Raw genomic sequence first — 26,596 nt, 5'->3', positions numbered from 1 at the left:
CCAAGGAAACCAGAACTGAAAAAGACATGTGTACCTCAATGTTCACTGCAGCACTGTTTACAAGAGCCAGGACATGGAAGCAACCTAGATGTCCAATGGCAGACAAATGGATAAGAAAGCTGTGGTATATATACACAATGGAATATTACTCAGGTATTAAAAAGAATGCATTTGAATCAGTTCTAATTAGGTGGATGAAACTGGAGCCTATTATACAAAGCAAAGTAAGTCAAAAAGAAAAACACCAATACAGTATATTAATGCATATATATGGAATTTAGAAAGATGGTAACGATGACCCTATATGCAAGACATCAAAAGAGACACAGATGTAAAGAACAGACTTCTGGACCCTGTGGGAGAAGGTGAGGATGGGATGATTTGAGAGAGTAGCACTGAAACATGTATATTATCATATGTGAAATAGATGGCCAGTCCAGGTTTGATGCATGAGACAGGATGCTCAGGGCTGGTGCACTGGGATGACTCTGAAGGATGGGATGGGGAGGGAGGTGAGAGGGAGGGTCAGGATGGGAAACACATGTACACCCATGGCGGATTCATGTGAATGTATGGCAAAAACCACCACAATATTGTTAAGTAATTAGCCTTCAATTAAAATAAAAAATAAAATAAAAATAAAATAAATAGGATTATTCCATTTCTTAAACAAACATAAAAGAAGAGCCTTCTCCAACACCTCAGTTCAAAAGCATCAATTCTTCGGCACTCAGCTTTCTTTATGGTCCAACTCTCACATCCATATATGACTACTGGAAAAACCATAGCTTTGACTAGACGGACCTTTGTCGGCAAAGTCATGTCTCTGCTTTTTAATATGCTGTCTAGGTTGGTCATGACTTCCCTTCCAAGGAGTAAGCATCTTTTAATTTCATGGCTGCAATCACCATCTGCAGTGATTTTGGAGCTCCCCAAAATAAAGTCAGCCACTGTTTCCAATGTTTCCTCATCTATTTGCCATGAAGTGATGGGACCAGATGCCATGATCTTAGTTTTCTGAATGCTGAGCTTTAAGCCAACTTTTCACTCTCCTCTTTCACTTTCATCAAGAGGCTGTTTAGTTATTCACTTTCTGCCATAAGGGTGGTATCATCTGAATATCTGAGGATATTGATATTTCTCCCAGCAATCTTGATTCCAGCTTGTTTCTTCCAGCCCAGTGTTTCTCATGATGTACTCTGCATAGAAGTTAAATAAGCAGGGAGATAATATACAGCCTTGATGTACTCCTTTTCCTATTTGGAACCAGTCTGTTGTTCCATGTCCAGTTCTAACTGTTGCTTCCTGACCTGCATACAGATTTCTCATAAGGCAGGTCAGGTGGTCTGGTATTCCCATCTCTTTCAGAATTTTCCACAGTTTGTTGTGATCCACACAGTCAAAGGCTTTGGCATAGTCAATAAAGCAGAAATAGATGGTTTTCTGGAACTCTACTGCTTTTTCGATGATCCAGTGGATGTTGGCAATTTGATCTCTGGTTCCTCTGCCTTTTCTAAAACCAGCTTGAACATCTGGAAGTTCATGGTTCACATACTACTGAAGCCTGGCTTGGAGAAATTTGAGCATTACTTTACTAGAGTATGAAATGAGTGCAATTTGTCATACATAAATATAATTAAGATGAAGTCTCTCACTACAATTTTACTTCCACCTTGTTTTCCTTGAATTTCACTTCCATGATGTTTTCCTTGAATTTCACTTCTACATCTAAATTCTAGTCAATTTCACTGACTTAGGAACCCCACAGTGATATACTCAATGATACACACCAAAGCCCCATAGGAGGATCCTCAATTTTAGAAATGTTATTCCACCAAATATTTTCCTTGGTTTTCTCATCTATAAAATAGAAATGACAAGATACTACATACAGGGTTACTTAGAGAACTGAATGAAATGATGCACTACAGAACATGTAAAGTGGTACTGTTACAGAGCCACTAGATTAGTTAGCTACGTTAGTTAACTGCTACTATACGATTTTCTCTCAGGATTCAAATCTAAGACTCAGTGAAGTGAAAATTAGGTGATGAACTTTTAGGATCACTTCCAATCAAAAACCTCAAGTTAATTTCCAAGTCTAACCTCAGAAGTTAATTTCCATATTGTGTGTGTGTTAGTCTCTCAGTTGCGTCCAACTCTTTGTGATCCCACGGACTATACTTGCCAGGCTCCTCTGTCCATGGAATTCTCCAGGCAAGAATACTGGAGTGGGTTGCCATTCCTTTCTCCAGGGGATCTTCCCAACCCGGGAGCTCCCACATTGCAGGCAGATTCTTTACTGTCTGAGCCACCAGAGAAGCATATGATAATGACTTTTAATTACATAAAATATCACACTGTACTATGAGTATACTGCCATTATTTCCTTGGTATTTAAAATAACCCAGTCCAAAAAAAAAAAACCTAGTCAAGTATACAAATTATCATTTTGAGATGAGGAAAAAGACTTAGAATTTAAGGAAATGAGAGGTCCAGAGTTACCAATATTAAGTATATTCCAAGAGAACTTCATTTTAATCCTTACATTAAAAAAGTAAGCCACAAATTCCATAAAAACTCAAACCAGGGAGCAGAAGGATGGGGAGAGAAGGAATCTGACAGGATTAAAAGACTGGTAAGTTTGAGTTAAATCTCTCTACCTTTCTTGAGGGTTAGAACCCAAAAGGAAAGAACCTATTTAAAATACATGTATGCGTTAAAATTATATATGTGTCTTCTACAAAATACCTTTAAAAACTCAAACGCAAAAAGGTGCTTAAGGGTTTTCGTGCCACCAGTTTGTGTCATAGCTAATGCCAATCTATTAATAAGGGACTAAAGAAAACTAACAGATCATTAAATTATCTGCACTGAAGACTAAGCAACTATAGATTTTATATACGCCTAACTTCAACTGTTATGAAAAATCATTATCTGTTCCTCCCTAAGAATGAACACTATATTCAGAGCTTGTGTTACCGGCAGGAGCTGAAATTTATACAGCCACTATATTTTTCATTTTGGGGAAAATATTTATCAACAACTTTCTGCTTTATTTAACTAATTCAGTTTAAGAAAAAAAAAAGAACCCAGTTTCAAGTTTATACTTTAAATAAAGTGTTTCAAAGAGTACACTGTAAATCACACACACACACAGATGAAACTAAAGAGATACATAACTCTTCACTGGTAAGGTAATTTGTCAAACTTCTGTCATTTAAAATGTGTATACGCCTGGTCTAAATGTACAATGTATTTCTTAGAATAGAGCTCAGTTAAAAGGTTTGAAATCTTTAAAAGTTAAAAAGGAATCTTCCCTAGTAGCTCAGACGGTAAAGAGTCTGTCTCCAATGAGGGAGACCGGGGTTCAATCCCTGGGTTGGGAAGATCCTCTGGAGAAGGAAATGGCAACTCAATCCTGTATTCTTGTCTGGAAAATCTCATGGACAGAGGAGCCTGGAGGGCTACAGTCCATGGGGGTCACAAAGAGTAAGACATGACTGAACGACTCACACACAAAAAGGTTTGAAAACACTGCAATGCAGTCTGTGTATAGCCAATCTACTAGGCATCAAGTGACTAGAGGAGCTGTCGGGGAAATCAGGCTCAAAGTAAAAATCTTCCTTCTTGATTGTTCACGAGGAAATGAAGCATATTTAAGGCAACAAACGAAAGCTGAAAGGACCCTTAAACAATTTCACCACTCATTTTATCAGTAAGACAACATACTCACCCAAGGTCATTCTTCTATAGTTAGCATTAGAACCAAGTTTCCCATTTTAATTCTCTTTGCACTGTATTAGGCAGCAGAAAAAATGTTATCAGTATGTAAGTGCTAATTCTGAATTTCCTATTTTGGTTTCTAATAACCAAAAGAAACTGCAGTTTAACACATGCAGCCATTTCCTCAAGCACTCTTCTAGTGGATTAATGACCACACCAGCTCTCCCATTAAGAGTTTTTCCCAGCTAGTTACCTGGTACTTAGCTTTTTATGGCACTTTCCTTTTCCCATTATGCTCAGCAGTGCATGCAACACACTAAGTTTAGGAATGCAACTCCACTGCTTTGGAAAATGCATGGCCAGGGCCACAATACAAATGAAAATTTCCTGAACTTCTACATTCTGTCCCAATTTTAGAAGCAAAGTACTACAAAATTCAAATGGGGGTTTTTGGTAATCTGTGTATCTCACTCAGTATGAAACATTATAAACATTTTAAGTGGTCTCTATTCAGAACAATAAACCTGGATGTAAACACAAAAGACTTCCTATCTACTAACAAATCTTCATCAACTGAGTCAGTAAGAAAAGAAACATTCAAGGTCTGCAGTCTAAACAAGGGTGATCTCTCTACAAAGAGCAAGAAACACTAAACCCTGCCCATGGTGGGCAGATCATCACCACTCCATACCAGAGTGGTCATACAAGCAATGACTAGTCTCCACATCCTTCTTCCTAATACCCATAAAGTCATAATATCATCTGCAAGGAATCCCCAAAAAAGATACCTCAAAATTATTTCTTTAAAGAATATTAACTGCTCACCCTTAAACAATTCTATTAATGATTAACATCAAAATTCCAGATTTAAAAAACTGCTCAACACTGGGAATGGTTGAGACTGGAAGTTATTTCTTCTGATTTCTGAGCATTACACTGAGTAGTCAAATTAGTGTCGTACATAGACTATTTCAAACAAATGCAGGGAAGAGGAAATGGGAGTTGACTGAGGTAGTGTCCTTCACACTCAAACAAAAGGAAATGTCTTAGTTATTCTCTACTTCTCAAACTTCCAGGGTAGTGGTAGATATATTTTTAAAAACAGTATTTCTATTCCAGTCCATTCAATTCACAAGACTGTATATGGATTTTTTCTTAGAATATCAAGTGAAAGAGAATTTATAAATAAACATATGTATGTCTATATTTTAAAATTATATTCACAGCAACATATCTTATTTTCCCAGCAGGGAATTCCTCATATGCAAATAAAAGAGTTGCTAAAGTTCACATACTAATTTTTCTAAAATATAACAAAAATAAATATAGTGTTCATCTCTTTTGAGAGAGTTGACAATATGATCATCACTGTCAGGAGAAATATATAATCAGTGGCAGTTTTAACAGAAAAGAATGCTATCCTCCTGAATGTGGGGGTGGGGCAGGAGGAGGAGGAATCAATCCATTTTCCATTTTATAGTAGTAAAATCGGCAGAACTGCCAATTTCCAGTCCTCCAACAGTATTCCCCGCTGCTGCTTACTCCTCTCTCATGTTTATTCCTCCCTCAGTTCCAAGATTTTCCTAAATTTTAATTTTCTGGCAATATGTGACTTTGATAGTAATATTTTTTGAACCCCACCCTGGCCCTGTGGTGGGGTTCGCCATGTTACCAGGGAGAAGTTATACCTCTTACTAGACTGCTGGTGCTGCTAAGTCGCTTCAGTCGTATCCGACTCTGTGCGACACCATAGACAGCAGCCCACCAGGCTCCGCCGTGCCTGGGATTCTCCAGGAAAGAACACTGGAGTGGCTTGCCATTTCCTTCTCCAATGCATGAAAGTGAAAAGGGAAAGTGAAGCCACTCAGTTGTGTCCGACTCTTAGCAACCCTAAGGACTGCAGCCTACCAGGCTCCTCCATCCACGGGATTTTCCAGCCAAGAGTACTGGAGTGGGATGCCATTGCCTTCTCCTGTTACTAGACTACTATCAGTATTACTAAGAATTTAAAATTTTTGTTCTGCAGTTTAGAATATATATTCCTAGTGGTTTTTTTCTTAAAATCTTTTATTTTTCCGTAGTTTGGTTATGTTAATCTCTTTACAAAGTGGGTATGTCCTATCCTATATTATTAAATCATTCATAATCCTAAACCTTAATCACATAGAGTGTTTCCTTCCAATTTCAACAAATCACTTTTTAACAAATTACTCACCTGGTATGATAATCTAGTCACAATATGTCAACTTTTCTAGGTTTATGTTATATTTGTGTGCACACATGCTCAGTTGTTCAGCCACGTCTGACTCTTGTGACCCAAAGACTATAGCCCGTCAGGTTCCTCTGTGCATGGGATTTCCTAGGCAAGAATACTGGAGTGGGTTGCCACTTCCTCCTCCAGGGGATCTTCCTGACCCAGGGATCGAACCCTTGTGTCCCGCATTGGCAAGCCAGTTCTTTACCGCTGAGCCATCTATGGTCATGTAATCCAAGCCTTTACCTTCCACATTTCTTCTGAATGAGCACCTACTTTGTATGACTAGGTCTTTGCATTCTAGTCAACAATTACGACTCTCAAATACAGGATTACCAATTAATTTTCTATAGTCCATATTCTTTTCTAAATCCCATTTTCTTTTACTGCCTTTTGGAAGTCCTTGGAAAGTAAGTAATTTCTCTCCCAAAGCACCTGCCCTGTTACAAATTCCATACAAAGCAAGAACAATACATTGAGATTCAACTTTGACCACATGTACTTAAGACACAACATCAAATGCCAGGTTAAAAACTGAAAAATTATCAATTTGGCTTTTGGGTCACACATAGACAACCTACAGTATCCATTTTAATGTGCACTACTAGGTAATTATAAAGTTTGAAGAGAAGCATACTGGCTTTTAAAACAAGAACAAAAAGAAAAACACATAAACAAGAATGACTTGGACTTAACTCCCACTTCCATCACTTGCCAGTTGTGATCTGGGCCAATTATTTAATTTCCAGTCTTTTCACCTGCAAATGGTAATTGATCTCTGTGTGTCACAAGAACTAAATGAGAGTGTATATAAAACATAGTGCCTGGTCGATAAAAAGTAGACCCTAGAAGGAACTGTTAATGAAAACACAACTTGTCATAAAAACACAGAAATCTAAAGCAAACTGAATTAAAAATCATTGTGTCACAAAAGTATTACCTGACGTGCCATTTAACTCATCACATTAAGTAATGCCTTAATTTACTCTCTAAATACTATATGAAAGAAAATAGAAATGAGGAAATAACCATTAATGTGATTGCAAAAGTAAAATTTTTAACACTGAGGAGAAGCTATACATTTGTCCAAAATCTGTATAAATTAAAATCTGAATCTTAATACAACAGTATAAACATGTCCACAACAACATAACAAATTTTAATACTAAGAAAAGAAAATTAAGAAATTAGAAATAGTTACCTAACTTTGGAGGAAAGACTTGCTACAATTAAAAAGTAATGAAGAACAAAAGAATAAAGTCAAGTTCTGAAGACATAAAATATAAAGCAATGAGAGTTTCATGATAATAAGGGCAGTGAAGTCTCAGTGAGGTCACCAAATCTCTTTTGAAAAATAATCTCGCCATGTGTAGAAAGTATATAAATATTCATACTCTCAGAACCAGTAATTCCATTTCTGAATTTAATACTAAGAAAATAGCTCTGAACAGTGAAATCTGAGGTATCAATTCGTGTTTTGCTTACAAACCAATAGGTAAATTCTTTGCCTCAATTCCCAGCCTTTGAAGTCCCTAGCCTCCAGGTCTTTTGTGTTATTTTAGAACCAGCAAATAGAAGACAATCCCTTCAACTGGGTTCTGTTTGAGAAAGCACAGCCCAAAGAGAGACACCAGAAGCAGGGGTGGTAAAAGCACTGAGAAGGAGTTTGAGGAGGTAGAGATGGGAGGGAAAGAAGGGGATAGCAGGATTCACCAGACCATTATCAGTACCCTTTTCAGTACACTGACTGGGAGGTGAGCTGGTAAAGGGAGAGAAAATGATGGTAACGTTGCTTCAGAAAATTCTAGAGAAGATCCTATTACCCAACAGTCCCTGTAACTTGGCCTTCAAAAGAACCTTCCAGGCTTAACATAAAGGAGCACGTCATTCAAGTGTTGTACATACTAACTGAAGATCAAAATGTCAGTTCTGAAACTGACATCACAAAAGCATATGCAGCAGTACTAAGAAGCAAAAGCAATTATACCAGTGAACAGGATGCTCACACACACACACACCTATGACCCCAGCAGAACATGAGGGCAGGATTTTTCTCTATTTGCCAACTAAGTACCTGGCACGTAAGAGTTTATCGGTTGATATTTGTTGAATAAATATAAAACCCACCTTGGGCAGGGAGAAACAAAAGCAAAGTATTCCAAAATGATACATAAGCATTACTTTTTTAGTGATGGAATTTCAGCAGGGTTATTTTAGTTTCAATTTTTCCCTGTTCTCTAAGATGTCTTTGAGCATACACAACTTGTATAATGGAAAAAGCAATTAGGAAGCAGTGCACTTTAAATGCATTAAGAACTTCCTGTACTTTAAAAACTTCTCTGTAGAGCTCTACAGTAGCTTGGGAGTAGACTTTGCTAAAAATTTAAATAAAGGAAGCAGATTTAAGTTATCTGAAGTGGGTAGGAAGTAAAAAAAAGAAAAAAAGCACACTAAGGCTTTTTCCCCTGTAATCTAGTCAATGTACAAAACTAAACTTCCTCAAAGAACTTTCAATGTACTGTTATTAAAGCCCCTAATACTCAACTTTTACAAACTTCTCAACCACAGTAACTGTTCTAGAAGCAAATGCCTGATTTAAAATAATACTCTGACCATGCCCAAAATCATGAGGTGAATGAACTCTCTGCTAATCTCTTAACAAAGGCTGAAGGTGAAAAACTAATCAGCTTTGCAATATATCAACCGTGACTTTAAAACTTCTGTTCAGAGTGATCAAATCCATCAGTGATCGGTTTCCAAGATTTAGCCATCACTAAATGTAGGTATTTGTGAGCCAGACATCCTGATTTTCTCTTAATGAGAATTAAGAAGAATTAATACATACTCAAGTAGGAATTCAAGTGTTTTACATACAAACTTATGATTAAAATATGAGTTCTAAAACTCATGTCATAACTGCAGGTACAGTGGTTAAAAAGCATCAAAAACAATTCTAACAGTGCACAAATAATATTTTTATCTAAATATTTAGTACTTTTCAATCTAAAATTTCAAATTTTTAACATACGAAATGCTCTTTTCTATATAAATCAGGAAAATTATGTGACCTTAACAGTATATTAACAGCGACATTAACACACACACCAATTATGACTATGAACAGAATTTGCCGGTTAATCTAAAAACCTCAAATGTTTAAGGAAAATGTTTCTGCTATACAATGAAACTAGCAAACTGTAGGACCATACAATATGATCACCGCTATAAAAACAAAAATCCAACACACTGAAATTAGACTGTTAGAAATCCTAACAATGCTTATCTGTAGATGAAGTGGCACATTCCAGGTAATTTATATTTCCTCTTTGCCCTCTAATTTACTAATTTTTATGAGAATGTATTACTTTTATAAAACTTTCTTGTAAGCCTTTGTCTGTGACTTAAGGTTGTAAAATCTATGGTGGAAATAAATGAAGCTTATAATTCAGATAACTAAGTCAAAATCAAATTAACAGGTAGCTCTAAAAAGTGACTACCAAAACGTCCTTAAACAAAAAGGAAAACTGGTTTCCATGGTCATTAAACTATCATACAGAGTTTGAAAAGCTTTGTCTTGCTATCTCAAATATTTTACAACTTTATTAAAGCAGGTAGCTATATCTTCACTAATCTTTTCAACCTTCTTTACTGTACAGGAACAGTTAGTCAAAACATTAAGTATTTTGGAGAAACTTAATGCAAATAAGTTGTTGAACTATAAATAATGTCTCTTTTTATAAGCAAAAGATACCAATAAATCAATGTAACCTATTTATCAATATCATTAAACTTAGGAATATGGACACTAAATGAGCCAACAACTTTAAGAAAACACAGTGGCTATTAATGATCAAAGAATATAAATAAAGCAGCAAGTTTACACATTCAATATACATCCAAACATGCATTTTATTTGAAATAAAATATTTACAGAAAATATTTCAAGATATTTGCTGAAAAACTGACTTCTAACATTCTCCTTGCAACAACTAAAGTACTCAAAGAGTAAGATCACAAGAAATATTTCTGATATAGACATGTTGGTAAATAGCAAAAGACAAGATAAAATTTTGATGAACTGGATGCCGATTTTCATAATAATCATATTAAAAGCACCACAAGCCCAAAAGAAAAGACATTAAAAACCCAAATTTCTGTGTTCAGCAACAGCAAAAGAATTGTGCCTTGCAAAGGGTGCTAATGAAAGAAACCACAAAAAGGAAGGTGCTAAGATATTTTTTTTTTAAAGGAAGTAGTAAACTTAATTTACTGCAGCATCAGCTCTCTTACAACATTTTAACAGAACAGTCCAGGTCAGTGGTAGCCAAGAGAAATATAATGTGAACTATGCTGCAATTTTTCAATTTTAAATTTTCATGTAGCCGTACTTTAAAAAGAAAAAAGAAATTAATATTTATTTCCTCAATATACCCAAACATTATCATTTTAATATGTAATCAATTTTTTTTAATTGGGATATTTTAACTTTTAAAAAAAATACAAAGTCTTCAAAATCCAATGAGTCTTTTTTTATACACAGCCACCAGGGAAGCTCTTTTTTATACTCAGAATATATTAATTTGGATGCTAAATTTTCATCAGAAAAAGACTGAAAAAAACACTAATTATTAAGTCAGTGCAAATGTCATCGCCATTTTTTGCATTGTTGAAATTTACCATTTGATATTGGAATACATTCTTAAATAAATGTGGTTATGTTATACATTATTTCAATGCATATTTCTTTTTTTTTTTGCGACAGACTTTTTACTTGCCATTTATTTTAGACTATGGAAATGATGTTAAACAAAAAGCGATTTCGAGCAATTTTCTTACTCAAGTTCAAAATAGGTCATAAAGCAGCAGAGACAACTCACAACATTAAGAACACATTTGGCCCAGGAACTGCTAACAAAGGTGCAATACAGTGGTGGTTCAAGAAGTTTTGCAAAGGAAACGAGAGCCTTGAAGATGAGAAGCACAGTGGCTGGCCATGGGAAGTTGACAATGACCAATTAAGAGCTGTCATTGAAGCTGATCCTCTTACAACTACAAGAGAAGTTGCCCAAGAACTCAACCATTCTATGGTCATTCGGCATTTGAAGCAAATTGGAAAGATGCATTCTGAAGTGTCATCTCTTATTCTACACAACAATGAACCATTTCTCAATTGGATTATGACATGCGACAAAAAGTGGATTGTATACGACAATCCATGATGACCAGCTCAGTGGCTGGACAAAGAGGCAGCTCCAAAGCACTTCCCAAAGCCACATGTGCACCAAAAAAAGGTCGTGGTCACTGTTTGGTGGTCTGCTGCCTGACTGATCCACTATAGCTTTCTGATTCCTGGTGAAACCATAACATCTGAGACGTATGCTCAGGAAATTAATGAGATGCACCGAAAACTGCAACACCTACAGCCAACACTGGTCAACAGAAAAGGCCCAATTCTTCTCCACAACACCACCAACCGGACATGGCACAACCAACAACACTTCAAAAGTTGAATCACCTGGGCTACCATCCGCCATATTAACCTGACCTCTTGCTAACCAACTACCACTTCTTCAACCATCTCAACAACTTTCTTCAGGGAAAACGCTTCCACAACCAGCAGGAGGCAAAAAATGCTTTCCAAGAATTAGCTGAATCCTGAAGCATGGATTTTTATGCTACAGTTCAGTTCAGTCGCCGTGTTCAGTTCACTCAGCCATGTCCGACTCTCTGTGACCCCATGAACCGCAGCACGCCAGGCCTCCCTGTCCGTCACCAACTCCTCCAAACTCATGTCCATTGAGTCAGTGATGTCATCCAACCATCTCATCCTCTGTCGTCCCCTTCTCCTCCTGCCCTCAATCTTTCCCAGCATCAGGGTCTTTTCCAATGAGTCAGCTCTTTCCATCAGGTGACCAAAGTATTGGAGTTTCAGCTTCAACATCAGTCCTTCCAATGAACACCCAGGACTGATCTCCTTCAGAATGGACTGGTTGGATCTCCTTGCTGACCAAGGGACTCTCAAGAGTCTTCTCCAACACTACAGTTCAAAAGCATCAATTTTTGGCGCTCAGCTTTCTTTATAGTCCAACTCTCACATGCATACATGACTACTGGAAAAACCATAGCCTTGACTAGATGGACCCTTGTTGGTAAAGTAATGTCTCTACTTTTTAACATGCTAAGTTGGTCATAACTTTCCTTCCAAGGAGTAAGCATCTTTTAATTTCATGGCTGCAATCACCATCTGCAGTGATTCTGGAGCCCCAAAAAATAAAGTCTGCCACTGTTTCCCCATCTATCTGCCATGAAGTGATGGGACCAGATGCCATGATCTTAGTTGTCTAAATGTTGAGCTTTAAGCCAACCTTTTCACTCTCCTCTTTCACTTTCATCAAAAGGCTCTTTAGTTCTTCTTCGATTTCTGCCATAAGGGTGATGTCATCTGCATATCTGAGGTTATTGATATTTCTCCTGGCAATCTTGATTCCAGCTTGTGCTTCATCCAGCCCAGCATTTCTCATGATGTACTCTGCATAGAAGTTAAATAAGCAGGGTGACAATATACAGCCTTGACGAACTCCTTTTCCTATTTGGAACCAGTCTATTGTTCCATGTCCAGTTTTAACTGTTGCTTCCTGACCTGCATACAGGTTTCTCAAGAGGCAGGTCAGGTGGTCTGGTATTCCCACCTCTTTCAGAATTTTCCACAGTTTATTGTGATCCACACAGTCAAAGGCTTTGGCATAGTCAATAAAGCAGAAATAGGTGTTTTTCTGGAACTCTCTTGCTTTTTCGATGATCCAGCAGATGTTGGCAATTTGATCTCTGGTTCCTCTGCCTTTTCTAAAACCAGCTTGAACATCTGGAAGTTCACAGTTCATGTATTGTTGAAGCCTGGCTTGGAGAATTTTGAACATTACTTTACTAGCGTGTGAGATGAGTGCAATTGTGTGGTAATTTGAGCATTCTTTGGCATTGCCTTTCTTTGGGATTGGAATGAAAACCGACCTTTTCCAGTCCTGCGGCCACTGCTGAGTTTTCCAAATTTGCTGGCATATTGACTGCAGCACTTTCACAGCATCATCTTTTAGGCTTTGAAATAGCTCAACTGGAATTCCATCACCTCCACTAGCTTTGTTCGTAGTGATGCTTTCTAAGGCCCACTTGACTTCACATTCCAGGATGTCTGGCTCTAGGTGAGTGATCACACCATCATGATTATCTGGGTCGTGAAGATCTTTTTTGTACAGTTCTTCTGTGTATTCTTGCCACCTCTTCTTACTATCTTCTGCTTCTGTTAGGTCCATAACCATTTCTGTCCTTTATTGAGCCCATCTTTGCATGAAATGTTCCCTTGGTATCTGATTTTCTTGAAGAGATCTCTAGTCTTTCCCATTCTATTATTTTCCTCTGTTTCTTTGCCTTGATCGCTGAGGAAGGCTTTCTTATCTCTCCTTGCTATTCTCTGGAACTCTGCATTCAAATGGGTATATCTTTCCTTTTCTCCTTTGCTTTTCACTTCTTTTCACAGCTATTTGTAAGGCCTCCTCAGACAACCATTTTGCTTTTTTGCATTTCTTTTTCCTGGGGATGGTCATCTTGATCCCTGTTTCCTGTACAGTCATGAACCTCCGTCCACAGTTCATCAGGCACTCTATCAAATCTAGTCCCTTAGATCTATTTCTCACTTCCATTGTATAATCATAAGGGATTTGATTTAGGTCATACCTGAATGGTCTAGTGGTTTTCCCCACTTTATTCAATTTAAGTCTGAATTTGGCAATAAGGAGTTCATGATATGAGCCACAGTCAGCTCCTGGTCTTGTTTTGTTTTTATGCTACAGGAATAAACTTACTTCTCACTGGCAAAAACGTGCTGATTGTAATGGTTGCTATTTAGATTAATAAAGATGTGTTTGAGCCCAGTTATAATGATTTAAAATTCATGTCTGAAACTGCACCAACCTAACAGGAATTAATGTAATTAATTCCTAGTAGAAATTAAATACAGACATTATCTGTATTTATAGGAAATGATTATGAATGTGCTGAGGGAAAAACTCACCTGGATTACTGCAATGTTCTTAAAGCAAATTCACAGCAATTTATGTCACCTGTTTAACTGTAGGCTTAAAAAAAAAAAAAAAGCTGTACCATATCCCCAAAAGCAGCAGTAGAGAGAATATAAAAGGACAGAAAGTGAATTAATTTTCAAATAGCCTTGCTGGAGTGAGAAGGGTGCCTAAGGGACCTCCATCCAGAGGAGCCAAGAGACTACTGGCTATTCTGAACTCTGTTATTCTCAACTCCCTGACTCCAACTGTACAGTGTTCTTCACACCACCAACAAATGTTTCAGCTCTTTGGTCACCAACTGGGTGTCCTACTGATTCAACTCATTTCTGACACTAACCACCTGGAGTCAGCAGGGACCCCTGCAGATGCTAAGTTCCACAACACTGCCTTCACTTCAGACACTAGCTTAGCTGCAAGTCCCAGGTTGCCACCTACACTTCTGACCAACCAATGAATCCAGGGTTTCCATGACCCCTTCTTCAGGTTTGAGAACTTGCCAGAGTGGCTCAGAGAACTCAGGAACCGCCAAACACAAGAGATACACAGGGCAAGGTATAGCCTCTGAGGAGGGTCACACAGCTCCCATGCCCTCCCTCTACAGTGTACCACCCTCCTGGCACCTGGAAGTGGTCATGAACCCAGAAGCTCTCTAAACTCTGTGAATCAGGGGGTTTTATGGAGGTTTTACTACTTAGGCATGGTTGAGTGAATCACTGGCCATTGGTGAGTAGCTCAACCTCCAGCTCCTCTTCTCCTCCACTCCCAGAAGCTGGGGGTGGGAGAAGGGCTGAAAGCTCCAGCCCTCTAATCATGGCATGGTCTTCCTGGTGACCAGCACCTACCCTGAAGCTATCTCTGAGCCAGTCAGTCAAGAGTCACCTCATTAGAACAAAAGATACTGCCATCCTCCTGGAACTTTCAAGGCTTTTAGGAGCTCTGTCAGGAATCAGGAACAAAGACCACATACGTATTTCTAGATTATGCCAGTTCATACATACATTTAGGATAATAAGAAGCAAGTTTGTCACTCTCACAAGTAGGGTGTGTATATAAATGGAAAAGGGGAAAGCTAGAAAGAACTCTAGAACTGGAGATATGAATGTGAACTCATGGCTTTCAACAGACAGACAGAGCTTACCAATACTATAGGGGTTTCCCAGGTGGCTCAGTGGTAAAGAACCCACCTACCAAGCAAGAGATTTGCGTTCAATCCCTGGGTCGAGAAGATCCCCTAGAGAAGGAAATGGCAATCCACTCCAGTATTCTCGACTAAGAGTTGGACGTAACCGCACGACTGCAGACACACCAGCACTGTAACCATCAATCTGTCTCTATTAGGTGGAAGTTTGATACACAGCGGCCACTAAAAATAACATCCCGTCTCAAAAATTTAAGTCTAAAACAGACGTTCAAGGGACTTCTCTGGTGATGCAGTGCTTAAGACTCCACACTTTCACTGCAAAGGCTGTGGGTTTGATACGAGGTTAGAAAACTAGAATCCAGCATATCGCAGGGAGCTGCCAAAAAATTAAAAATAAACAAAAGTAATAAAAAATAAACAGACGCTCTATATCATAACCAATATAAGTAACTTAGGATACACCAGGAAGTTAATAAACACACCATCTCCCTCCTTATAGCATCTACTAATGTAAACTGGTTAAAAGGCTACTGAAATGGAGATTTACTTCATGAACTGGAAGTATAAAAGGTGTAAGTTGCTCAATAACAAATTGTAATTTCTAAACAGAACAAAAAAATTCAATTCCACTATAACTCAAACTTCTTCCTAGTTTAACTGAAGTATTTTGCAGTGGAAAAAAACAAGGACTCAGATGCCATGTGATCTTAAACATGCTATTAAACCTGTGTTTGTTTCCTCAAATATAAAATGTTTAAAAATCTGCCTTGTACTATACCTCTGAGAATTACAAATAATATGCTATGGGCATAAGACTATGCTTATCACCAAAAAAAATCCTATTAGGTAAGTATTAGTAATTATTAATACTTTTCCAGATTAATTTAATTAGCAAGGAACACTCTTCAAAAAGACAAGGGCTTAAAGAAGTTATTTAGGCTTTTTGTTGTAGATACATCCATTTCAACCACATTCTAGAAATAGCGTAATAATTAAGAATCTTTCTTGTAATAGTTTCACGTGAAATCTGCTTCCTCAAGTGACACACAAAGACAGTCATTTCAGAGATGCCCCACTAAAAAAGTCTGTATCGCCAGATTAATACCCAAATGCAGCATTAATGCCAGAGACTAACTACAGAGAGAAACAAGCTGTTTTAAGAATCAGTTTATCATGCCCAACAATTGAGTATTATAGAAACTAGTTGACAAACAGCATATGAAGTATGAAAACCTATTTTGGATTGACTTAACTATCCATAAAGAATAACCAAAACTAAAACAGTAACTGCCTTAGAACAGACTCTTATCTGAGGCAGAGAAAGCAGACACATTATTATATATCAATGTTTTAACTTTTAAAGACCTTTCCCTGCTCATCTATCCATGTTCTCCAAGATCATGCCTTCTACTTACCCAATCTTTCTTGCCCCATATTTGTTCAAACCTGTCTAAAGAAATGGCCTACTCTTACCGTCTCTACTTCTTAACCTCCCTTGTGCATGTGTGCTCAGTCACTTCATTCATGTCCAGCTCTCTGCAACCCCATGGACCATGCCCCACCAGGTTCCTCTGTTCATGGGATTTTCCCAGGCAAGAATACTGGAGGGGGTTGCCATGCCCTTCTTCCTCAGCCACTCTTTAAACTCACTGCAAGCCTTCCACTCTTCTGAAGCTGTAAGATCACCAAATATCTAGAGTGAATGTGACATAACATTAGTTATTGTTAATTCTGCATGTGTATGTGAATTTGTGGTAATATCCTTTGTATATCTTTGAATATATTGAACTTCTCTGCTATATTCCTTCCTGGAAATTTTATTCTTTCTGTTCTGTTCTCCTGCTGTTTTGTTTAGTCTCCCTGGGCTCCTTTTTCCTTTGCCCACCCTTTAATTATTGCTCTTTTGCCCTAGGCCCATTATTCTTCTCTGTCTTTTCCTCTGTTTCTCTTCATATATATCCTTTCCTTAGATAACTGCATTTACTTCCATTATTTCAGCTATGACTAATACAGACAGCCTCTATTTCTACCTCAGACCCATTCTTTTATGCTTCAGGAATGTATCCAGTGGCCTGGTTGAACTTCCTCCTGGAGGTATCACAAGCACCTCACACTCATCATGTCAACTGAATACACCTCCACACCCCTTCCCCTCAAAGGCTTCCCCTCCATTCTCTCCTATTTCCTCCCTCAGCTGACAGTACCATTTTTTATTCCCACCCTCTCGCCTGTGCTTCATTTTTCCTCCAAATTCCACTTCATCAATAAACCCTGCCCATTTTCTCTACTAAATATTTAAAAATTCCGCTCTTCTATTGTCTTAGTTCAGGCCCTAGAAATCTCACACTCATACATAAAACTAAACTCTACATATTCGTACTCCTTAAATAATTCTCCACAATTAATTTTATACTCCTCTGCTTCAAATTCTCTCCACTGCCTACAGCCGAGTATTTGTGTGGGAAGGGTGTGTGGACAGTTCAAAGAGCATGTAAATACGATAATGTCTACGAACTCTTTAGCATGTTAAAGAGATGTTATATTGCATTTCCCAAGTCTACCATAACCCAGGATGAGTGACCAGTCCAAGCAGAGAGAAAATCCACAGAGATGAATATAGTCACCCCTCAGGGTCCTCAGGGAGCTGGTTCCAGGGACGCTCCCCAGCCTCCACCCAGGATGCACAAGTCCCGTCTATAAAATGGTGCATTACTTGCATTTAATCTATACATATATTCCGTATACTTTAAATAATCTCTAGCTCACTTATAATACCTAACACAATGTAAACGCTACATAAATAGTTGTAAACACAATGTAATACACACAGTTGCTACAAGTGCAAAAAATTCAACTTTTGCTTTCTGCTATTTCTCTCTTCCAGTATACTTTCCATCTACAATTAGTTGAATCTGTGAATGCAGAACCTGCAGATATGGACAGTGACTGTACATCATGTTGTCTGGCTCAAAACCATTGGCCAGGAAGAGAATCCTATCATTACCTCAAACAACATGTTTACTTCTGTCAACTAATAGAGACAATGACAACAGTAATGATGTGCTTCACTACTTCATTTCACTTCTCACTGTTTGGTTTATATATTAGTGCTCGATTAACTCAACACCATTCACCAGGTACCTAATGACGAAAACACAGATCACCTGTGTCTGAGAAACTGCACCCTAGCAGCTCAAAAGGCATCTACAAAAACAGTGGATTTTCTTAACTAACCTGAATATGATTATACCAAGCAGATTTCCAAACATTTTCTTAAATTATTCTTAAAATCTTAATTTCTTAATATTTCTTAAATTTCAGGGAAAACTGTATTTGCTTGTGATGACAAAGCTTATCTGACGATTCTTTTCTAAAAATCATTAAGCACATTAACTTAGCACAGCACATTTAATATGTCAATCTTACAATGCCAAGACTCAAGTCAGAACATCAAAAACTAAATTATTTATGAAAGCCCACTCGAAAAGCTAAATTAATACAAATTCAGGTAGAGATAGTCTACAATGAAGTCAACCACAAAACCAAGCAAATACTAAAGTTTCTTCTCTCCTGAAGAACATATCAATAACCAATCTTTTTAGAGCCACACACAAAATTAAGCCTGCCAGTTGTCAAAGGCATAATCCTCTTCCAAACAAAAACACTCTTAAGAAAAGCTTCTGGCAATTTCTTTTCAGTCCAAAAGCTGCTCTTCAGTCTAAAAGCTGTCTTAAGATTTAATAAAACCCTTAAACTCAACTTAAGATTTAATAAAACCCTTAAACTGAACAATATGCTCCTAAAACCCAACTACGAAGTTTAAAATAATTAATCTGTAACAAGTGATAATTAATAGCCTTCGAAATGGATTTTTCTTTGAAGTATCATACATTTTTCAAAGTACCTTCACATAGTATTTCAGTTGCTCCTCAGCAATCCTGTGAAGTCAATAAGACATGTTACTAATAAATCAGTCTTACAGAGTTAAGTTCCTTACTCAGGGTCAGATAATTGGGTAACACAGAATCCAAGTTATCTGCCTCAGAGCTGGTTTCTGCTATATGTGTTGTATTATACCAGAGTGAAATCTCAAAATACAAGATTAGAGAATCTGCTGTGGACCAATGAAAGGCAAGGAATATGGATGAAAAAACCCTGAGATCTACAACTATTTCTAACTTAGTAACAGAAAAAATTTAATACTTACCAAAGTATATGGAGCATCTACTTATGTCTTCAAAGAGCTCAAAGACTAATGGAATAGACAAAGAATGTAAATGATTTTTAATCAATGTGAAGAAAGAATGATCCCAAGAGCAAAGATCTCAGCAAATTCTGGAAACTAGTCATTCAGAAAGACTGCCATTTGGGAGCAACAAGTTATGAAATTAACAAGAGGAAGTTAGGCAGAGGACAGGTAAAGTTAAAGGATGTGAAAACACTGATGACACCATGTTCAATTCCAACATTTCTCCTGTAAGAATGGTAGCAACAGTATGGAGGTTTGCTATATTTTTCAAGAATAAATGTAAACAAATCAAAATTTTCATCAGTACCCTCAAAAAGGTAGCCTAAAAAAAAGATGCTGCATCATCACAGTTAATATATATGTGCCACATTCGGTGCTAGAAGTTTTTTATATATCCTAATTCATTTAATCATCACAACAACTCTGTAAAATAGGCACTCATTACATTTCACTTTACAGGTAAGGAACTAACAAAGAAGTTTACCCAAGGTTACACAATCATTAGCTGAGCCAGGATTTGAATGGAAAGTCAGGCATTTTAGTTCTTAATCACTGTGTTATACTGCAGAAAAAGAGTGCCTTTTCCAAATCCAAGTGCAGGTCATGCTAAGTCTCACCTAATCCCGCACACTTGATTTTTAATACAGGACCAAAAAAAATATAAAATGCGAACAATAAGTAAATATAAAGAACTGGCATAGCAAAACCTAGAAACCAATTATTGTGAATTTTTCACAGTATATGAACATTTTCAGAAATTATAATTTGAACATAACCATTCTTGCAGTTTTTACAGCTTTATCTAAAATACTAACTTATCAGGAAACACAAATAACACACTTGATTTCTGAAATCAAGCTGATTTCTGAAAATGAGAGCCCAGTTTTAGCTGAATGTTTCCACAGGGATTAACCAAGATGACTCTAAATGACCAGGATCTTGCACTAGAATCTGAATGTCAAGAAATGAACTCAGTCACCCACAATAGAGTCCCAGTTTGTTTTACACAAAAACAATCTCTTCCCAAGTTCTTACACTACAAACAATTGTGATACTAAAGATCTGAAAAAAGGTAAGAAAAATGGAAAACATTTAAGCCCCTAAAACAAAGAACTATATTAAAAAAAAAAACAACCTAAATATAATCTTTGTCCTGTACAAAGGTTATTTCTTCAAACAATAAGTCTACATATATTTTAAATTAACTCTTACCTAGCCAAAATTATTCTGTCTTTAATTATTATTCTGTCCTGTTGAGAAGGGACAAAGGATTACTTCAAACAAGTCACCAATCATTCTTTAATTTGCACAGCAGCTACCCTTGAGCTACCTGAATTTTGCCCATACTCCAACAAATCAGTGGCTCTGAAAATTTAAAAGCAAAAAGACTCCAAAGACTATTCTCTGAAATTTAGTTTCTGAGACTAAAAGTTAGTACAGATTCCTAAAAACCAAGGAATGTGGCACAAATTTAAAACATTAAGGTAAGAAAAATCCTCACTATTCAAAATGGGAATAACAGTTCAATGAATTAAGAACAAAGAATAAGTTATGGTTTCTTAATCACAGAACCACAACAAATTTCTACACACCATCAAAAAACTTTTCATAAAACATTGATATCATATACTCATGATGAGACATGAGCCTTAACTTGCTAAAAGCCAGAAAAAAGCATACACTAAGTATTTTGGAGTTTAATCAAAATTTATGATTTGACTTCTCCTTTCAGGCAGATCTGGAAATAATCTTATCAATATATTCAGTGAACTCTGTATTTAGAAGCAGCATGGGCAGAAGTGCTTAAAGTAAATGAATCGCAGTGTATAATTATGTTTTATCAAAGCAATTATGCTATGTTTCTTTAAAACAAAAACAAACCCTCCCTAAAAAAGGCAATGTAAATTCTGTAAAGTCCAGCAGTAACAACATTTTCTGATCAAGCCAAAAGAGAAGTAAAATTAAGGCACATCACCTGCCTAGTAAAACCAGGTAAGTAAATGTGCACCTTAATGGATCTCAGTTATCACTTAAGATCCTGTAGTATCAAAGTACTACCCACATATTAAGAGTCAGTATTTGTTTTAATAGATAACTATGCATATTGTGACTCTAAAAATAGGCTTGATGGAAACAAATTTGACTCACATACCACACCCATCCATCCTTCATCCCCAAAAGCCTATTTATTTCTCCATTTGAAGTGATAAAATCGCTACCCACATCATAAGTCTGGAATCTGCCAGGGTTACAGGATCAGATCTCTCCAAAAATCTGACAGTAACTTCCACATCAAAAACAGAACTGCTTCATTTGAGATTTACTAATTAACCATCTACTAGACTACAAATGCTTTAACATTTCTCAAATTATTAGATCCTAACCAGTTACTTTTATTCCTTATCAACCCAAGAAAGTCATTTACAAATAAGTTACTCTACTTCAGGTTCTTCATTTATCAAATAAGAAGCTGGGCAGAATAGCCTAAGATTTCTTCCAGTTTTAATACATGACATTTTTAACTCAACAACACAATATTTCTCCAGTCTTCCTACAGAAAAATTTGTAGTAAGTATACATTTAGTGAAAAAAGTTTATTTTTTCCCCAATGATTTAGTAATCCTTTGGCTTGTCCTTGAATTTAGATCCAAAGACAATAACTCAACCACTAACCTACTGAGTAGGTTGTTATCAAGTGTTTTGGCCAAAACATCATAAATACTGTCCAACTACTGCTATAAAAGATCTTGGGACTAAGATAATCACATTTTAAAAACAAAAATGGAAAACTGTCAAAGTAGGATCATAAAAGGAAGGTTCCAAAGCAGGGTACCACTCAAATGCATTTTCATTTGGTTCTCCAGCCAAATTCCAAACTAGCATAAAAATAATATGGCACTGTTATACATAGAGAGAAGATATTCTTTTGTTTAACCATGACCATGCCTAGAGAACAAAAATCATACATTCATGAGTTCTAGAAAAAAAAAATGAGAAGCTTAGACAAAATCGTGACATTAGACAAACTGAGGTTTTTTTCACCCACTGTATCAGTAGTTTCAAGATAATAAACTATCTGAAGATTCCAGGTGACAAAAAAAACATACATTCTGAGAAGTCTTAAAAGTTAAAAATTGAATCTAACAAAGTTAATCCATAAAGTGCTCAACACTTACTTGGGTCTGGTCTTGAGAGTAAGGTAACAAATAGAGGGGAAAAATTATTAAAAAGCACCTATTCAAATATGAAACAATAAAAGAATACAATACAGGATCAGTAGCAATAAGCACCTTAGGTATTAAAAACGTAACAGGTGTTTGTTTGCTTGTAACTAATACTCTGCCTGTAAACCAAAACAAATCAGATCAAAGTTTCTGAGTAAGAATGACCAAAGAATAAAGTTATAATTTGACAATTAAAAAAAAAAAAACAGGTCTACCACCTTTCGAACTCTTAAAACACTACAAAATTGAGTTTTTATTTCACAATGCCTTTAGAAGTTCTGTATCACTAACTATAAAATTTAAGAAATTATATTCCTAAAAAACTTGTCAGTTTTTTAAGTTTACTTCCTTCCACATGTTAATTTTCCTTCACACTTGATATGACCTTGGTCATTTGGAAGGTGACATTCAAAAGGTTAAATGTTAACATATTGGGTCACGGATAATAGATAAATTCCTAGATCACTCAGGTACTTTCATATCCTATTTCAGCTTGGTTCATTTCCTTTGCCAGAAAAATATGGATACTGGCATTTTTCACGTATAATGTCAGTGGTTTTTTTATTCAGTTCAACTCCACTTCTTCCAATAACCTATGTGAACACACATAGGTGAGGACCAACTTCAGTCAAGCTGCTACAGATCAAGCCAACAAGTAGCCCAAACCCCGTTATAACCTTGTCAACCAGGATGACACACCATTATTTACACCATGAAAACCTCCTAGAGGTTAAAAATGAAGCCTTTGTCACTCATTTGTACCCTTGAGAAAGTTTAGCTTAAAAATCTTTTACAAGATTAAAACAATGATAATGACATTACAACTCTCAAAACACAATTTACATCAGCTCCTGTATTACCCACAGAACAGCGAGTGGGCTAAAGACACACTAGTTTTAATAACAACGTCTGCTCACGGTTATCAAAACTTGCTTAAACATCATCAGGTGGAACGATATCAAACACCCAACTGTAACTTTCTAATCTCAAACTATCCAGTGAAGGAAGCCTTTTTTAGTTTATTAGATGCCGGTGCGACCACCAACTAAGATTCGTCGAAAAGAAGGTCATTCGTGAGCAAGGTCGTTCTTAACTTAAGACCGCCTGTTCTCAGGAATGGAAACACGCATCTAACACACGAGCAGTTCATCACTGCAGACCTCTGATGAACACAAGGCAAGAGGACTGTACTTTCCGAACTCAAAAACTTCCCCGCTCATTTGGTTTCCTGCCAGACACTAAAACAATGACGAGGAGGCAACGCGCTGGTATCCGGATGACTTTCACCACTCCTTCCCTAGGAGCGAATCTCTGGCTACAAATACTAACGCCTCACCTGTGCCAACACCCCAAATCCTGGTGACTCTTTCGAAAGTTGGCCTCCCCCCACTCGCAGCTAACAGTCAAGAGGAAGACACGTAAAGGGAAAATTCGGCCAAGTGGCCGAGCCAAATGTGGGACCCACAGCACTATAAGAGAAAGAAGGTGGGGTATACCTGCAGCTCACACCAGGCGACCTCCACGGTGGTCTCGGTGTCCAGACCCTTGTAGACCGTCTTAAAGGAGCCCCTGCCAATCTCGATGTCAAACTTGAGAAAGCGGCCGTCGTTGGACATGCCCACGGCCTTGGTCTCCAACTCCTCGATGTCATCCTGCTGCTGGCTCCGTTCCTCCTGGGGCTCCTTGGCGCTGCCGCCGCCGCTGCCACTTCTCGACGTCGGAGGCTCCTCTCGGCTCCCCGCGGGGCCCGGCTGGACAGCCTGGCGGTCTCTGCCCGCGCTGCTCGGGGCCGAAGAGGTGGCCGGGCTCGCGGCGACCGGCTCCTCAGGGGCGGCGGCGGCGGCGGCGGGCGGCTGCTGGGCCACCTGGGCGGCAGCGGCGGGGATCAGGGTCTCCTCGCGCGGGGGTTCCGGGGGGCTCCGCTGCGGGACCACGGCAGCCGCGCCGGGCTGAGGCAGCGGCAGAGGGAGGCCGGGCAGCTCCAGGGCCGTAGCGTTGGAGTCGCAGATGACGCTGCGGCGGAAGAAGCGGTGCTCTGTGGTGGTGGTCGCGGCCGCCCCCCGGCTGTCCTTGTCCATGGTATGGCGGCGACGCCGGTACTCCTCCGTCCGGCCGGCTGCGGCGTCGGCCGCTGCGGCGCCCAGCTTCTCCCCCACCGAGGAGTCCGAGCTGGAGCCATTCTTGGGGGCAGGCGCCGGGGGCGAGAGGAACAGCGAGCCCTGCGCGCTGCTCTGCTGGTCGGCGGCGCCGCCAGACATGGTGGGAGCGGGAGCGAGGCGGGCTGCTCGAGTTCGCGGAAGAAGGGGGCCGGCCCGGGGCGGCGGGGCGACGGCCCCTCACTCAGCACTGACTCGGCGGCCCGAGAGGGAGGCGGGCCCGCGGGCCCGGCTGCGGCGGCCGCTGCGGCTCTCGAGGCGCGCTTGTCGGGGGCGGCGGCGGGGCGGAGGCACGGGGGCTGGCGCCTCACGGCCCGCACCCATCGTGCGGCGAGCGGCGGACGGGCGGGCTGGAGGGCCGGGGGCGCGCGGTCATGGGGGCGGCGCGGCGGCCCGCACCGAGTCAAGGAGGCGGCGGCCGGCTCTCCACCGCTGCGGCCCGGGGCGGGCTGGACCCCCGAGCGGCTGCCGCTCGGCGCGGAGGCGGACGAGGCCGCGATGGGGCTCGCGGCCAGGCAGGCGGCCGCTCCTCCTCCCCGCCCTGCTGGACGGCCTCAGAGGCCGCCCATTGCCCGACGCGAGGGGCCGAAGCGCGACACGGAGGAGCGGCCCCCGGCCCCGGGCCTCACCGCCCGCCCCGGGCCGGGCGGACCCCTTCCTCTCCGGGCCGGGGCCGGGGGCTGACGGAGGGAGAGCCGGTGGGGGAGGGCCCGAGCCCGGTGCTCCTCCGGGCCGAGGAGGGCCGGGAGAAGTAAGGGCAGTCACCCGGTCGGGCGCCTTCTGTCACGGAGATGAGTGCAGAGAGGCCGCGGAAGAAGAGCCGCGTCCGCCGGCGAAACTCCGCGCTAAATGGCGCCGGGAATCTGAAGCCTCCACACAGCCCGCTCGGGCCCCGCCCCCCGCCGCCCGGGGCGCCCCACCCCCACTCCGCTCGCGGGGCTCTCGCGCAGGCTGTCTTGCCCTGAGACGCTCTGGGACTTGTAGTTGACACCTTGAGGAATGAACGGGACAGAGCAAGAAGACGCCTACGACTCCCGTGATGCCCTGCGGTGGCTTAGCCTGAGGCCCCACGGGAGCTGTAGTTCCCTTTGAAACCGCCTCTTCTGGAAGGCGGATGGGAGCGTCACCGCGGGTCGCTAAGCCTCATCCTTTAGTGGGCGCTAGCTAGGAAAAGCATGACTTGGGCATTAATTGTGGAAGAAGGGAAGAGAAAACAAGAGAAGGACTCAGGAAGAGGGGAGAGGCTCCCACCATGCTGTGCTGAGGAGAGAGCAGGCTCTTGGGATTGCCATGGATGGAAAACGAGCTGCTGTTCCTATTTAAATACGGTGGCGCGACCGGAGCGTGGGCGGAGAGCCGGGAGGAGCCGGACCCCCTCTGCTCGGGCCACAGACTTTGTGCATAACACTGATTGGCTGGGGGAGGGGGGAAGCTCCCTTCCATGGCACTTAAGGCCGCATCCTGGGCTTCAAGCCCAGGACAGATCCTCTGACTCGCAGAGACGGGCCGCCCCACTGCAGTCAAGGGTCACAGCGAACTCCGCCCGGAAAAAGCGCACAGCGCGCGGGAGGGGATGGATTCGAGAAGAAACGAGGTCTACGTATCTTTGCGGGTTTTACCACAAACTTGAAGGAGCTGAGTTGACTTGGATGAAACTTAATGTGCTCCTGTCTCTCTTGGTGCTTAGTAAAAACAGCCTGCCTCTTCCTTTAGAGGTGCCTGAGTGTGCCCGTGTGATCCACACCCCGGCTTTGGACGTGCGGCTTTCTCG

At 40.0% G+C, this 26,596-nt stretch overlaps 1 protein-coding gene across 50 annotated transcripts in view; it reads right to left on the bottom strand.

The window, feature by feature from the left end:
* Positions 1-25,712, bottom strand: part of WNK1 (WNK lysine deficient protein kinase 1) — a 130,182-nt gene extending 104,470 nt beyond the window's left edge. For all 50 annotated transcript variants that reach the window (XM_086402540.1, XM_086402542.1, XM_086402541.1 and 47 more), the window contains exon 1: positions 24,166-25,712. In XM_086402540.1, the coding sequence (XP_086258666.1) occupies positions 24,166-24,927 (762 nt within the window). In that variant the 5' untranslated portion in view covers positions 24,928-25,712. The remainder of the gene's footprint in view (positions 1-24,165) is intronic.
* Between the last annotated feature and the right edge of the window lie 884 nt (positions 25,713-26,596).

Source organism: Bos grunniens, chromosome 5 (genome assembly GCF_055505025.1).
Source record: "Bos grunniens cultivar Pamir isolate PY7600 chromosome 5, Bosgru_T2T1.0, whole genome shotgun sequence".
Classification (NCBI taxonomy): Eukaryota; Metazoa; Chordata; class Mammalia; order Artiodactyla; family Bovidae; genus Bos; species Bos grunniens.
This window is presented reverse-complemented; position numbering and strand designations above follow the sequence as displayed.